This window comes from Salvia hispanica, chromosome 3 (genome assembly GCF_029641045.1).
Source record: "Salvia hispanica isolate PSC_SH4W2 chromosome 3, Shi_PSC_v1, whole genome shotgun sequence".
Lineage (NCBI taxonomy): Eukaryota > Viridiplantae > Streptophyta > Magnoliopsida > Lamiales > Lamiaceae > Salvia > Salvia hispanica.
Genome location: NC_142694.1, coordinates 2,512,981 through 2,529,445, shown reverse-complemented (window position 1 = coordinate 2,529,445; position 16,465 = coordinate 2,512,981). Strand labels below are relative to the sequence as shown.

Sequence of the window (16,465 nt, the reverse complement as noted above, 5' to 3'; positions counted from 1 at the left end):
TCTCTGTGTGTGTGTGTGTGTGTGGAGACAGAGTCAGAGATAGATATACCTTGCTCAATACCTTAATCACCAACGGGGCGCATCCGATCTCTGTTCAGAGATGGATCGGATGAGAAATGAAAGCTTCCATTAGCATATGAAATCTCACCTTAAAGAATGGGAAAAGGTTAGTAACATAACAACAGCAATAAGATATTTACCAGATGGAAGTAATTCAAAAAAGTAAAACAAACTGTGAATCGATCTTAGCTTTCTATAGTGCTTTTTTTCTTCTTTTTTTTCTATGTAAGATAAGCTTCGACCTAACTGTATAAAAATAACTTTCGATGAACTTTCATGTTTTTGTGAAAAAAAAAAGACAGACTCTTACCATGACCAATACAACATACAAGTTGATACTAACAGAGATGGAATCACCAGTACATTGGCACATCTTCATAGTGCCCCATTATGCTCTTCTTTCAATATGCTCGATGTTTTTGGGGGCGGTATTCATCTCTGCGGTCCTCGTTGGAGCCATACACCATCTGCAACCTGTCGCAGTGATGTCTCTCTTGTAAGTGCTTTGTCTGATGCCTGGATGAATCTTGGCCAGCCTCCCTCTTGCAGTATCCAGCCCTTGCCCTCCTATCAGCAGGTGTCCGAGGCTCAAAATTATAGTCTGCTTGGTTGTGGTGATGCTTTCTGTGAGAATCTCGGGCGTCAGACTCAATCTTATCATAGTGTCTCTTGTCTCTCTTCCTGTCACTGTCCTTTGAATCTCTGTGATGACACATATGTCTCCCCTCACAATGCCGTTCAGTGCTTCTGGACTTGTCTTCTTTGGCTGAGTTTGACCTCTCCGCATGAGAGAGCCTCTTCTCCCTCCCAGAAAAGGCGTGGTGGCTCTTCACATGTCTTTCATCAGAATAGCCACCGGAGTGCATGTACTTTTCATGCCGATCTTTTCTCCCAGGTCTTGGGACCAAGCTAGCATCAGAGTGACTTGAACTTTGTTCCCTGTCATTCTGTGGTTCACGATCACATGCTTTCTGCGGACTGTAATGTCGATAGCATTCTGAAGAACCATCGTCGTTGAGAAGTTGGTTTCTGTTGCAAAGCCATTGTTAGAATTCTATAAATAAAGAGCAAACAAATGTAATGCCTCAGATAAATCTGGTTAAGTTTGTTTGTTTGTTTATGGAGTATATTTTATTTTATGTTATTTTTCTATATGTAGGGTGTGGGGGTTTCCTGCCATGTCCCATGCGCCCATTACTTTGTGCTTGATTCTTAAATTTTACCTTTCTAGATTTTCATTTAAGAGCTTCTTCCTCTTACTTCCGCAATGTTGAATCCCAAAGTGGTCAAGACGAGGAGGTTCGATATTCCCAGGTCTCATGTTTCCACTGCAAGATGTACAAGGTGTCATAAATCTACATGTAAGCCTTTTCACAGAATCAGCTTTAAGATATCTGAAATACATTCAACATACCCAGGGCCAGGTAATGGAATGTAGGGAGGAGGAGCAACAAAGGGTGAAACAGGGACCATGGTGGGATTGAACGGCATCATAGAAGGGTTATTATACATATTTGCATAGGGTGTATAAGGCGGAAATGAAGAGCCATTCCAGTATGGTGGTGCATAGCCTGGGAAACCTCCATGAAACACTCCGGATCCTAGAACAATAAAAAAATTAAGAATTGGCAAATGTTAATATATACTGTAAACAATAAACTTTTTAATAAATACCTGGCTGACACATGGGATTTGGATGGGAAATTGGGCAGTCTTTCATGAGATGGTCAAAAGAACCACATGAAAAGCAATTACGGACGTCCTGAAATCGAACATATTTATATATTCACTTGTAAATAAGCATCAATATGAACTGAAATTACTAGTTATTTAAAATTACATGGTATTACTGAACTTACCTTTCTGTATCTACCATGACCTGAAAATCTTCTTCCACCAGCTGAAAATTCAACATTACAGAAAAGGTTAGACATCACTAAATTAAAACTATTTATCAATCATACAGCAAACACTGCAACTTTCCATACCTCCCAAGTCTAAACAGAACCCCCCTTTCCTCTTGGCATCAGAATCAGCTGTGAAGAGAAATTAAAAGGATGAAATGTGTCAACTGTCAATTAAGAAAACTGGCAGGCAAAAAAAAAGAGTTGTCAAAGCAATGCAAGACTATCTTAATATGGAATGGTACTGCGAAAACAGGATCCATTTCTTATTTATCCAGGAAAAGATCACTGGAAGAAACCAAAAAGAGTGTTTTTTCCAATGGGTCATAATTTTTTACAATCGTGTGTCAATCTTTAATTTAAACTCTGCAAATCTCTAGTGGGCCTCAACTACAACAATTCCTCCAATTAATTACACTTAACCCTCAATCTTAAGAAAAAAAATGTTTGTACTTCTCCTGAAGTACACACATGAAAACATGTTTCTCTAAGGTAAGATATTTTTACACTTACAGGGCTTCAATAAACCAATTGATATACATGAAAGTATAGCACTGAATAAGGACAAGTGTACCTTCAGCATGGCTTTTAGGTTGATTTTCACCCTGAAAATCTGCGGATTGTGCAAAATCTTCAAAATCTCTACAACCAGCATTTCCATATGGCACATTTCTCTGATGTTGCTCGCGCAATGATTCTGTGAGAATCTGATTCGATCCTTTTCCAGTTGCAGTAGAAGACTGAGGAACTGGACCTTTTCCAGTTGCCATAGAAGACTGAGGAACTCCCATTTCTCTTAGGAATTGGGTTAAAGTGATAGCACGTGAATCATCATTCATTTGGATTCCGGATTCTTCATCTACATATAGAGAAACAACAACAAATTAAAAAAAAAAAAACAGTGTTATAACATTCTGAACTGAACTCCTGATAATTCTAAAGATTTACATCAATAAGCTATTCACCTGGCACATATTTCGGCATGACATTATCAAAACCAGTATCAAACATCTCAGATTTAAGCAAATGTTCAGTTGCTTGACGCAATGACAAGTTTGGGAGAAGATCGGCTGTAGTGCATTTTATTGAGTAACATTTGGGGCACCTCCCCTTTGTGAGAAGCACTTGATATATACCTGCAGTTGTAACAGCAAACCAAAACATAAGTGAATTGGATGAATAAGTGAATTGTGACAGTTGGGGCATCTGAACAGGTTGTTACTACATAAGAACTCACACTTCTCGCAAAAGCTATGCTGACAACAAGGTATCATCACTGCATCCGTGAAGACATTTTTGCATATTGGGCACTTCAGTTCTAAAGGCAAATTAGAACCTTGCACGTTCCGGACATTGGATTTGTGCAGCCTTTCGAAAAAATTAAAGGGGTTTGTCATATTAGCAAGAAAATAGACCTCGAGAAAAATAGACACGATAAGAGAAATCATACTTGTTAGACTTCATCAGCTCATCAGGTATTGGGAAAACATTCCTATCATTTCCATGTTGATCAAAACCTGTCATTAACAATACACAATTGTAAGCAAACTCGACCAGAAATACTACAGGTAGGGCAAATAAAAATATCATTAAAAAAGTGTAACAAACCACTTCGTATGACAGCAGCCTTCTTGTTACCCATGAATTTATTTTGATCAAGTTCTTGATTAAATCCAGGTAAGTTTGAATCAGGCTTGGGGTATAGATCAGCACCTAGGTCATCATAGTCGTTCTTTGGTCCAGTCTTCTGAAAAGAAATGTTTAGCAATCAAGAGTAGCCATCCACAAGTAAAAAAGTAGGAGGGGTAGTTCAAACCATATCAGAAGTGGAAAACCAGGGAGTGTATGTGGCATGTCTAGAGAGTAATGATTACAGGTGTTAAACCACGTAATCTAGTTGCATTTCATTACAGTAATCACACAACACAATTACAATGTGTGCTGAAACAAATGCAAATTTTTTGGGTTGGCATAACAAACATACAAATTCTCTTAAAATGTTAATGCGTACAACATGTGTGGCAAATAGTACAGCAACCCAAAAGAGATAACTATACATTATTAGTATCAGATAAGTATTAAGTTATAGTGGTGAAGACTCTATATTGTGTTGACATGGGTAAGGGGCTACACCATAATGGCATAAAAAAAGCACAATAGTAGTAAATAATAACCCATCATCTTTGGTTTTTGTCCATGTCTCACTATTGTGTCGTGTCGTGTCGTGTCACCAACTATCGTCCCTAAGATAGATCCCATTGGTTGACAATTCACCAGGATACTTGAAAATATACTCATTTTATGAAAAGGCAGACAGGTGCAATATGCAAAAATAAATAAAAAAAATGTTATCCAACTAATATGTACATATGAATTAAAGCTTACAGCTAGGTTCAGATTGTGCGGCTCTTTTACCCCGGCATGCTTCATAGCTACAATAGGCACCGCCCTGCAGTAGAGTTACAGTAAGTATAGTAACAAAGGCGAAGTTAAATGCTTCTAAGCTCACGCAATATGACGATAACAGTAAACTTAATCTACAGTGTAAAAACACTAAATCAGTTATTGTCGCGTTTTAAGAAGCCAATGCTTTTTATTGAAGCAGGCGGACAGGCGCTAACGGGGTGGCTACACGTGTCATGTTTTAAGAAGCCGATGCATTTTTATATACTCCATGTGCTAACTGGAAGGCTACACGTGTCATAATTCGATGGATATGCATTACATCATTCATCGATTGACATAAGCAGTAACATTAATTTTCGCTATTCTGTGTACAAGTTTTTTTTAACATAACAAAACTATCTTACAAAACTGCAGGATACTGAAACTAAATTGCTCATGTGTTCATCATCACTACCTATAAATGTGATGTTAATCAAACAATCATCTCCAAACACTACCGTTAAACCTTTCCTCATCACTTAAGGACAAACATAATTGAAATTTGGATAGATCAACCCAAAACTCATCAAAATAAACAGCACAGCCCCCCAAACAAAAGCAATTTCACATCGATATTCGTAGATATAAACTTAAAACAAATTCTACATGCATGCAACAACACAGCCAGAATAATGAACTTAGATCTAAGCAGACGCAGTTAAGCAAATTCAATCAAGATCATAAAGTCTTACACAGAGGCCGGAAGTGTTCCACCGGGAACTCTCTTAACAATCACGCTGGATCCACTGGGAATTTGAGAATCGAAGTTGTACCCTGCAAATCCAGTGTTACCAAATCAGTAAGAATCATTAAAGAAAACTCCGCCAACACTATAAACAACTTAAAATTGGAGTAATAATAATAACAACCGAAATCAAATTCTCAAAAAAGAGCAATAATCAAAACAAAAAACATATAAACCGCGCTACAGAATCAACAAAAGCAGCAACAAATCAATCGACTCGGAGAAACAAAAAAAGAAGCGCACCTAAACCAGAATCCGCGTCGGAGAAAACGAGATCAAACCCTTGCTGCTGCTGAGAAACCTTCCCGCGCATGATTTTCGCCCTCAGCTCCGCCACGGAGATCGAGCCGCGGCTCCCGATCTCCAGCGTCTCATAATTCAGGGAGCTCCTGAATTTGAACCGAATTGACATATCTGAACTTCCTCGTCAGATCATCAACCAATTGTGTATACGATTATATACGTATAAGGCTGTAAAACCGCTCAACAAATGTGTGCAGAGAAGATTCTCTCTGTGTATACAGAATCAATGGAGCTTCACCTTGCGAAAGGGGTTTTGTATTCAGAGTCAAGGAAGAATGGGGCTTTGGCCTACCGCCAGCGGTTATTTATAGGAAGACTTTGTGTACGGAGAGAGACTCGTGTTAGTAGCAAATATACTTTTTTTTATCCCACTTTTTCCCTATATTTTCTTTATAACTAGCAAATAAACCTTTTTTTATCCCTCTTTTTCCCTATATTTATTTTATAACTATTTTATTCTTTAGGTCAATAGTAACACTGAGTTTGGATCGGGACGGAGCCACGGTATTGCAAGGCAGAGAAAGATCTAGGTCACGAAACACTGATCGGTTTGCCTGCAAGGCCTGCGTATCGAGCTAGGAGGTGTGATCACGATAGTTGCCAGATTCGATACTTTTAGTTTGATTTTCCTCTTTTATCCAAACTCTATGACCTAATTTACGGACGTGCATTTTGCATGAATTATGAGTGCTCTTAAAAAGTTTTGTCGACTAGTTATTAAATTCCACGATCATGTAATCGGATTTTACCGGTATTATTGGACCCAGTCCAATCAGGCGTTGCCACGTGCTAACGAGAGTTGCCAAACTCGGATTTTTTTTTGTTTAGGGCGATGCGATTTAATTTACGGGATTGTGTTGTGTCTGCTATGAATTGTCTGTGTCTACTGATTATCAAATTTTGTGATCATATTTAATTGATTATTATTTGCCCTTTTTCGACAGGACATTGCCAAATTCTAACGATAGTCACTGATTTTTTTTTTCCTTTTCCTTTCTGATTTTACGACTTAATTTCGATCTGTAGCATGGATTTTGAATGATTTGTATCATATCATCAAAATTTATCAGTATTATTGGGCCTTGTTCAATAAGACGTGGCTACGTGCCAACAATAGGTGCCCAATTTGATTTATTTTTTCCTATTATTTTTCTTTCTATTTCTGAGATTTAATTTGTGCATTCTGCGATTTTTGGTACATATTTGTGAATACTCTTAAGCCATGTTTGGTTGGCGGGAAAGTAAAGTTGGCAAGGAAAATGATTCCTAGGAAAGTGAATCCTGGGAATATGATTCCTAGTAACTTTACTTTCCTGTGTTTGGAAAATATCAAGATTCTAAATTTGTATTTAATTTAAACACCAAACTAAAAATATATTTATTATTATTTTATTTATAAAAAAGAATAATATTGTAAAATTTTTAATATATTATTAATTATAAATAATAATTATTATATAATTATATTTATTATTATGTTGGACAGTTTAATATGGATTATCCATCATAATATATAATAGTATAACTATAATTATAGTTACATGGAGTATTATACTCATTTATTATAGTAATAGATATAATAATTATTATATTATAATTATAATATTTACGAATATTATAATTGAATAAATTTTATAAATTAGAATTGCACTATGAATTTATTGATTAATTATTAATTTATAAAATGTAATTAATTATTATTTATTATACAATTTATATTATATAATTATATTTTAATTATTAATAAATTATTAATTATTATTATGAATTATTATAAAATATAGTTATAATTATGATAATATTAATTATAGTTATTTATTATAGTGAAATTAAGTATGATTTATAATTTAAAATTATTTTTAGAATATTGAAATTAATAATAATAATAATAATAATAATAATAATAATAATAAAACTATATTATATTACTGAAATATGTAAGAATCCTAAAACTGGGAAAAAGAATAACTAAGAAAGGCTAGGATTCAGAATCCTGGAAAGTTCTACTAACTTTCCTTGTTCTTGGATTCTGATTACTTTCCCAGTTTGATTAAAAACTGAAACAAACACATAAATTTAAAATTGAAGGAATCAGATTACTTTCCCGGACAGAATCCTGGCAACCAAACATGGCCTTAGTAATTTTTTCCTATCGAGTTTCATGATCATATTATCATATTTAACCAATACTATTGGTATTTTGTAACTACAACAATGTATACTACAAATTGAAACACCGGCACACTACTAAAGAATAACTCGATTGAATAATGGGGTTTGATTTGATGGATAAAATGGATATATAGATGGAAATAATACATACTAATTTAATATTTATTTTGATAAATTTACAGTGATGACTTATTTAATCATTTTCTCCGGGATATTTAACTTGATTTACAAAATTTCAATGACCACATAATTGAATTTAGCCGGTATGGTTACCAGAAAACAGTGAGCGTGTGTTAATGGTATAAAAACAAAAAAGTGTAGTTGAGACTTGAGTGTATACACTCACCCATCCAACTTGCCAACTGTATTATTTATGAGGTATCTACAAATCAGCAATGAGTTATAAAAATTAAAAAAATATGAGCATGGAGTATTTATCATTTATTTTGATAATCTAGCATTTATAAATTATTTAATCAAATTTTTCTATGAGATATTTAATCTAATTCGTAAAAAAATCATGGTTATATAATCGGATGTAATCGGTATTTGGTTACATGAAAGCAAGAGGTGTGGTTTAATTGGGTGAAAAACAGGGGGTGTTGTTAGCCGGAATAGACTCATTTATAGCTGTCTCATCCTCTTAGTTGTTTACAAATCAGCAAAAAATGTCCTATTTATAAATTAGAAAAAAATAATAAATGCATGAAACAAAAGATACATTGGTATGAAAAACAATGGGCGTGCAAAACAACGAGTGTGGTTGGCCTGTATAAATTTATTTACAGTTGTTTTATTCTCTAAAGTATCTACAAATAAGTAAGAGTTGTCCTAATTATAAAGTAGAAAATAACAATAAATGTGAAATAATTTATCATTTATTTTGATAAATTTCATAGATATAAATCATGATTCTATGGGATTTAATATATTTTAAAGAAAAAATGTTTCTTTGTAAGGAAAGTTCGCAGGCCCAATTATATATCTAAACTTCAGTCCACAACTAACTATCAGAGCAACAAGCCCAATACTCAAAAATCATAATCAACAAAGATACCACTAAATAATTGAAGTTAATTATTTATAAAGTATGCCTTGCACATAATCATTTTGATTTATAAAGTATGCAGATTTTATATTATTTAATCATTCTTTATACATGCTAGCTCTCTCTTTTTCTTAGGCATTCCATAATTCTTGAGAAATTACTTTATAACTAAAATTTTCCTTTTATTTATTTTTTTAGCAATTATTTATATTTTCTTTAAACATTGATGGAGGATAAATAAGAATCAAAGATAATTTTAAAATTTATACTGAATGGGGAGATTGGAATGAAAAAAAAAGTAGATAGAGAGATGTACATGGAGATATAGCAAGATAAAAATTATAAGATAAAGCAAGATAGACATGTGAACAATTTTTTAAATGAGATGCATAATTATAGGCAGTATTATCGAGTCCAATAAAGCACTGATAAAGGTTTACAATTTATGGCAATGAGTTATAAATAAAAAAAACATGTGCATGAAGTATATCATCATTTATTTTAATAATCTAACATTTATAAATTATTTAATCCAATTTATAACATTGAGTTATAAATAAAAAAATCTATGTTCACATAATCGGATTTAACTTGTATTTTAAGTGGTTTGTATGAAAACAAGAGGTGTAGATTAGTGGTATAAGGGGTTGTTGACGGGTATAGATTCAATTATGGTTGTCTCATCCTCTAAGGTATCTACAAATCAGCAAGAACTGTCCTGATTATAAATTAGAAAAAAATAAGTACTACTACACGATTACAAAATTAAACTTAATTATTATTGTATTTTTTTATGATTGTATGAAAACAAGAGATATAGTTTAGTGGTATGTAAAACACGGGATGTGAAAAACAAGTGGGGTGGATGGGTGATATAGACTCATTTATAATTGTCTCATTATTTTATGAGTCTATAAATCAATAAGAACTGTCTTGATTATAAATTAGAAATAACACAACAAATGTGTTGTTATATAATCGGATTTAACTGGTATTTACTTATAATTGAAAAACTGTTATGGAAAACAAGGGGTGCGAAAAACAAATAAGGTGGTTGGCTGTTATAGACTCATCGTATCTACAAATCAGCAAGAACTGTCTTGTTATAAATTAGAAAAAAATATTAAATTTGAACTAATTTATCATTTATTTTGAAATTCAGTAGTTATAAGCCATTTAATCAGGTCCTACGGGATTTAAAATATATAAAAGAAATAATGCCTTGTATATACTGAAAATAAGGTTCACAGGCCCAATTAAATTTCTAAAATTCAGTCCACTAACTATAGTTTGATATCAGAGCAACAAGCCCAATACTCCAAATCAACAGACACCACTAAATAAAATAAATAAATAAATGATATATAGAGTGGTTCTTAGCAAATTATTACTCATTTAATTTCAGCCTAATCAATTATTTTTCCACGTGACACGGCTATATGTCACGTGTGTCAAATAATTAAAGTTAAATTGGTGTAGGGAATTAGGGATGTACTCCCTCCGTCCCAAGATAAGTGACCTATTTCTTTTGGGCACGAGATTTAAGGAATGATATTTAAATAAGTTAAAGTGAAGAGAGTAAAGTATGAGAGAGGGAAAAGTAGAGAAGAGAAAAGAGAATAAAGTAGGTGAAAAATAAAGTAAGAGAGATGACTTTTTACTAAAAATGGAAATAGGTCATTTATAGTGGGACACCCCAAAAAGGAATACAAGTCACTTATCTTGGGACGGAGGGAGTACATATTTATGATTTATAAAGTATGCAGATTTTATTTTATTTATTCATATTTTGTAGAGTTTTCAACTCTCTCTTTTTTATAGGAATTCCATATTTCTTGAGAATTACTATTATAACTAAAATTTCCTTTTTATTTATTTATTTGTTCAAGGTGGATGGATAAGAATCAAATAGAATTCCAAGAACTATATTGATGGAAATATTGAAATGAAAAAAAAACTAGATATAGAGATGTACATGGAGATATAAGGTATAGATATAGAGATATAGAGAAAGATAGACATATAATTTTTTTTTAAATGACATTGTAAAAGTTTAAATAGATATAGAGATATACCTGGAGATATAACGAGATATAGATATAGAGACAAATAGACATATGAATAATCTTATCTTATGAAATGTCTACAAATCAATAATGAGTTTACTCTTATGTGCATGAAGTATTTATCATATATTTTTCGATGAGGTATTTAATCTGATTCGCAAAAAATCCATGGTTACATAATCAGATTTAATTGTATTATTGGTGCTTATATGAAAACAATATGTGTAGATTAGTGGTATGGAAAACAAGGTGCCTGTAAAACAAAGGAGTGGTTGACTGGTATAGACTCACTTATAGTTGTCTCATCCTCTTAGGTGTCTACAAATCAGCAAGAACTGTCTTGGTTATAAATTAGAAAAAAAAAAACCATGGTTATATAATCAGAGTTAATTGGTATTTTTAATGGTCGTGTGAAAACATGAGGTGTAGTTTAGTACCCCCCTTGTTATTCCCACTTTTCATTTTAGACCATAAATTTAGGATTGATTTTTTAATATAATTAAATTAGAATTTTAAGTGTAATGAGATATCACTTAATAAAGGAACTCCTAACTTAATGTAACATATTAATTAAATACATTAATTCGAACTTAAACTATATATAGTGTGAGTAGTTTATGACGAGCCGAAATGAAAGAGTAGAAAACAAGGGGTTTCAAAAACAAGTGCGGTGGTTGGCTGGTATAAACTCATTTATAGTTGTCTCATTCGTTTAGATTTCTACAAATCATAGAGAATTGTCTTGATTATAAAGTAAAAAAAAAACATTCTATGCATGATTACATAATCTGCCCAACTGGAATTTTTATGATTGTATGAGAACAGAAGGGGTAGTTTAATGGTATGGAAAACAAGGGTATGAAATACAAAGTGGGGTAGTTGGCTAGCATAAACTCATTTATAGTTGTTTCATCCTTTTAGCTGTCTACAAATCAGTAAGAACTGCTTCTGGCGATAAGAGAGTTATCCCATCGCTATTGACAATGAACAATCATATAATTTTTTACATGCCCTTCACGTCAAAATTATGGCTTCACCAATTACGACTACAACCCAATCAAAAAATGGCCAACACTCGTGATAAAACTGGCCTGAAAAACTAAACACCCAACCCGCATAGCGATCGAGATCACGCTACATATCCCAGAAACCAAGAAGTTTCGGCCAAACCACATTCCCCGATCGCTTTAGACCCAACAATCGACCTTTCCGACAAACAATTTTAATGATTGATTAATTAAAAAAAAATATACAAAAACAATGGAAAATAAACAGGTGGACAAAGTAGGGCATGCAGGAGTGGCATTAATGCAGCTGCATCAGTTTCAGCAGAGAAAAAAAAAACACACTAACTCACATAAAGGTAAAACACGGGACTGAAATCAGCAGCTTTATCTCGAAAGCTCGAGGACTTTTTCCGTCACTTCTGCGCCGCCGGGGCCCCACCGCCACGTCACGCCGGGAAAATTATGCAATTACTACGTACTCTTATTCATACGTAATAGTAATACTAGTAATATAAAGATTTATAATTAGTTTTATTAATATTTTGTTTAAATGCACTTGATTCAAATGTTTCTAAAATTAAATCGGTCAAAATTGTATTTGTGTTGTTTAATTTAGTTTAAGATTTTGGTTTAGTTTCTTAAAAAGTTACTACTCCATGAAACAAGCTATCTTAAGTGAATAAAATGGTTATCTACTATAGTACTAATAACTAATATCAATTTAATGTGTTAAAAATATCAACACAAAGACATAAATTTATCAATATTCTTGTTTTAATAAACTTATGTCTTTGTGTTTATATTTTAAATTTACTATTGATATAATTATGTTTTTATATTAATAATTTTAATATATTAAATTAAAAATTATTAGTTATTACTGTAAATTAGTCAGCACACTGACGCAATCCATCTGCTATATACTCAAATATATAAACTAAACGTTATTAATAGTCAGTTAAATTTTTATGAGTTCTCATCTTCGCCTAAATTTCTACATTACAAAAACAAAACAGCGATTCTTCTGCAAACCGTAAAAAGCGCATTTTAATTTACCAGCTCAAATCACTCCCCTCAATCCCGATCTCGATCCTCTCCGCCTCCGCAATTCGAGTCGTCGCTGGCGTTCGCCTCCGCCTCCGCCGCCGGCATATTAATCCGCTGTCCCGTGATCTTCTCCAGATACGAAACGATCGTCGCCTCGCGGCTCTTCGCCATCGCCTTCTCGCGCGCCCTCGCCGCCGCCTCGCGCTCGAGATGCGCGCGCTCCTGACTCCTCCACGCCTCCTCCCTCGCCCTCCGCTCCTCGCTCAGCCGATCGATCACCTCCGTGAATTTCCGCTGCAGATTCTCCTGGTGCTCCAGCACCTGCTTCACTAGATTCTCGAAGAATTCCTCCATCGGAGTGAATTTCTGCGGATCCGAATCCGTCGTTTTCTTCTTCTTCTTTTTCCTCTTCGTCTTCTTCGCTTCGGTTCTCGAAGGTTCCTCTTCGGGGAGTGGTGTTAAGTTAGGGGCTGTTTGGTTGGATTCGGCATTGCCGTGACGTTTGTACACGGCTTCCAGCTCGCTGAAATGTGCTCTATTTTTCGCGTCCAAACAGGTCGCTAGATTTTCCCTCCGCCTCGCTATTTCACTGTTTTCATTGGATGCTTCTGCTGGAAGGGGTTCCCTACGCAATATTTATAAAAATATAAAAATAAAAATAAAACACTCAATTTTCGTGAATTAAATTGGGAATTTTAATAATGTGACACGTAAAATTGAATAATGTTCAATTTTACATGTCACATTATTAAAATCCGCGGAGCTGTGGTGATTTTGAGGTCACGGGTTCAAATTTTTGGCCTTAATCCGTAAACCCGGTCGAGCAGGATTAGCCGGATTCTGTCAAAAGGGCGGATTCAGTACACCTGTGGTTTAAACCAAAAAAACAAAAAAAAAATATAGTTTACCAAAATTGTGAGTGGAGCATTCCGAGAGAGGATTGTCGGGCCTCGGGCAGGTGGTATTGCTGACTCCCACGGAGCAAGGCATCTCCGCCGCCGCCAACCTCGTTGAGGCCGAGCTTGAAGTTGAGGGGGAAGAAGGGGGAGGGGGGGTAGTGGGGTGGGAGGAGTAGCGGTTGTTGGGAGGTGTGGATTTGGTCGAGGATGTGGGTCGGGTTCATGGACAGTAGAAGCGGGTTGTCGGGTTGCTGCTGCTGCTGCTGCTGCGGGTGGTGGTGGATGCCGGTGATTTCGAAGCCCGAATGCATCGCTTGTTTTGCCGAGGGAGATCTTGAAGTGTTTTGGGTTGAATTGTGAGGTTTGGAGGTGAGATTGGAAGAAACCCTAGGGAAAATGGGGGATTTGAGATGAGGGGATAGGGGTGGAGAGAGAGGAGAGAGGGGAGGAGGAGAAAACCCTCCTTACATGTTGTGTTGGAGAGCAGCTGTGTGTGACAGGATAAAGGGCTGGGAACCGGGTTGTCGGGTTGGGGTGTGTGAATTCGACCCGTTTCTGAGGATTCAAACTTTGTTAGCATTTCATAACCTTAGAGTTTGGATTTTGGAATGAGACCTGTGCCAAAAATATCTGAAATTTGAATAAATTGAAATTAAATTTATTTGGAATTTTCTGATTTGGTTTGGATCCAATTGAGTTTTTGTAACTTTTGAATTAGTTTGAATCAATGTACTGAAAAAATATACTCCTTCCGTTCCCGATTAAGAGTCACACTTTGACCGGGCACGAATTTTAAGAAATATAAAGAAAAGTTGGTTGAAAAATTTAGTGGAATGTGGGACTATTTTTTTATATTGATTTTATAATAAAATGTGAGTGAATTGAGTTATTGGAATGTGGGACATATTTGCTAGTTATGGTAAAAATAAAGTGTGACTCTTAATTGGAGACGGACCGAAATGAAAAAATATGACTCTTAATCGGGGACGGAGGGAGTATCAAACAATAATGGTAGTATTTGATTAATTGCTGGTATATCCCACAAATTTGATAACCAGATAATAAAATATAAAGTTTGGAGCTGTTTTTAGCTATAGCATGTTGAAAATTTATGTTAAAACATTTGAAATTGAATTTAATATTTTAATAAATGGAAAGTTAAAACATAAAACTTAGGATCATATCAATCATTTTTACTACTAAAATAAATATGAAATACTCTTAACATGTAATTGGTGGTTTCACCATTTTTAATTGACAGTACAATTATTAGTACAACAAATTACAAACTCGTTTTTTTTGGGTACCTAATGATAAATTCTGAAAGTAAGCTTAAAATGACATTTCTAAGAAAGTTACTAAGTGATAGTGATGCTTATCATGCCTTTCGTTAATTTAGTTTCTTTGCCTTTGTAACATGAAAGAGTGTCACAACGTTTTGTCGTCTCTTTTCTAGTACTATATAATTCTTGTATTGAAATAAATTTAAAATAAAAAAATTACTTTCCCTAATGTGTAGTAGTATTCATCTAACACAATCGTATGCGACCAATAGATAAACGAAAACTTTAACATTGGCTCGAACATTAACCAATCATTCAACGTGTTCCTGTGACATTGAGAGTACACATAATATATAGCAATCATATCTTATAATTACATGGCGAAATATATTTATATAGTGTCGTTATACAATTAATTTGTAAAACGCAGTTAATGAAATCTAGATCGAAGTAGATGAGTCGAGGCACTATTATACTTTATTTTTTAAAAAAAAATCAGTCTAAAAAATCTATATGGAGTACTATATTTACGTATATAAATTACTTAACCACATACTGTAATTGAACAATTTTCAAATTGTTATATTTAAAATTCCACTCAATCAGTATCATATCATATGGAGTAGTACTTACAAAATAACACTTCCCCACAAATAAAGCTATCAAATTTGTACTATGTTATTCCTCACTACAATAATCCTACCCACATACTCCTAGTATATATTTCTCCTCCAAATTATTGAGGTGGGCCAATAACACATCATATTAGTAGCCTTTTCATTTCAGTTTACTTTACATACTCAAACAAAAGCACCAAATCTTTGGGTTCCAACACAGAATCCCAATGAAAAAAACACAATCATACTCCTAGTATGAATATCAAAAGAAAAATGAAATAGAAAAATGAAGAATTTGAAAGAGGAGAGACAGAAGACAAATGACACGTGCGGGTGTGTGTATGTGTGCAGCAGAGCAGGGCAGGTAACTGCAGAGAAGACATTCTGAAACGGAAGGTGGCGCACGTGAATGTGTCACTGTGTTGCTGTCTCCTTCACTGCATTAGTTTCCGTGTCAGCTCAGTTAATGCCAGACTCCCCTCATCCGACGGCTCTCGTTCGCCCTCGCTATCGCCTTTCACCTTCCGATCTCGCCACGTGTCCTGGCGAATATAGGATTTTTTTAATACAAAATTCAATTTGCGTGTTTTTTTTAAATCAATAATTTTTCTGTACTATTTGTTTATGGTTTTTGATTTTTGTTTCAAATTTCAATAATACAGTACAAAGCCAAAAAAATTAGGAGCACGCGTATATTTATTTTGTTTCTTTGGCGCCTCCAAAAGTAAAATCGAAGGAAAAATATTTTTTTCGCTCATCCAACGGCTCTCACTCTTCGATTTACCTCGTAGATCTCGCCAAGTGTCACTAGTGAATTATAAAGTGGCTTAAATGAAAAAAAATCATAAAATTTTTCTCAAATTCTATTA

General features: G+C 34.2%; 2 protein-coding genes across 5 annotated transcripts; both read right to left on the bottom strand.

Annotated features, from left to right (window-relative positions):
* Positions 1-9: 9 nt before the first annotated feature.
* Positions 10-5,742, bottom strand: LOC125214912 (uncharacterized). Of its 4 annotated transcripts, none has more exons than XR_007175184.2 (15): positions 5,398-5,742; positions 5,102-5,183; positions 4,350-4,413; positions 3,573-3,708; positions 3,415-3,481; positions 3,202-3,332; positions 2,930-3,100; positions 2,539-2,823; positions 2,049-2,096; positions 1,920-1,960; positions 1,735-1,822; positions 1,475-1,661; positions 1,284-1,388; positions 371-1,089; positions 10-148 (listed from the first exon to the last, which is right to left on the bottom strand). XR_007175184.2 is itself a non-coding variant. In XM_048116133.2 (15 exons), the coding sequence occupies exons 1-14, from the start codon at positions 5,564-5,566 to the stop codon at positions 462-464; spliced, it is 2,205 nt and encodes a 734-aa protein (XP_047972090.1). In that variant the 5' UTR covers positions 5,567-5,741; the 3' UTR covers positions 19-148; positions 424-461. The 4 variants fall into 4 exon arrangements, 2 of the variants coding, with proteins under 2 accessions (XP_047972090.1, XP_047972089.1); XR_007175183.2 differs by having other exon boundaries at positions 3,573-3,711; positions 5,398-5,741; XM_048116133.2 differs by having other exon boundaries at positions 19-148; positions 424-1,089; positions 3,573-3,711; positions 5,398-5,741.
* A 6,937-nt stretch (positions 5,743-12,679) lies between these two features.
* On the bottom strand, positions 12,680-14,248 carry LOC125211613 (uncharacterized). Its single transcript, XM_048111485.2, has 2 exons — positions 13,706-14,248; positions 12,680-13,422 (listed from the first exon to the last, which is right to left on the bottom strand). The coding sequence occupies exons 1-2, from the start codon at positions 14,005-14,007 to the stop codon at positions 12,825-12,827; spliced, it is 900 nt and encodes a 299-aa protein (XP_047967442.2). The 5' UTR covers positions 14,008-14,248; the 3' UTR covers positions 12,680-12,824.
* Between the last annotated feature and the right edge of the window lie 2,217 nt (positions 14,249-16,465).

Coding starts and splice junctions, on each gene's coding strand:
- LOC125214912 (XM_048116133.2), bottom strand. CDS start 5,566: ATGTCAATTCGGTTCAAATTCAGGAGCTCCCTGAATTATGAGACGCTG. Junction 4,414..5,101: donor GGAACACTTCCGGCCTCTGT/GTAAGACTTTAT, acceptor ACTCTACTGCAG/GGCGGTGCCTATTGTAGCTA. Junction 1,090..1,283: donor TTAAATGAAAATCTAGAAAG/GTAAAATTTAAG, acceptor GCTTTGCAACAG/AAACCAACTTCTCAACGACG.
- LOC125211613 (XM_048111485.2), bottom strand. CDS start 14,007: ATGCATTCGGGCTTCGAAATCACCGGCATCCACCACCACCCGCAGCAG. Junction 13,423..13,705: donor ATGCTCCACTCACAATTTTG/GTAAACTATATT, acceptor AATATTGCGTAG/GGAACCCCTTCCAGCAGAAG.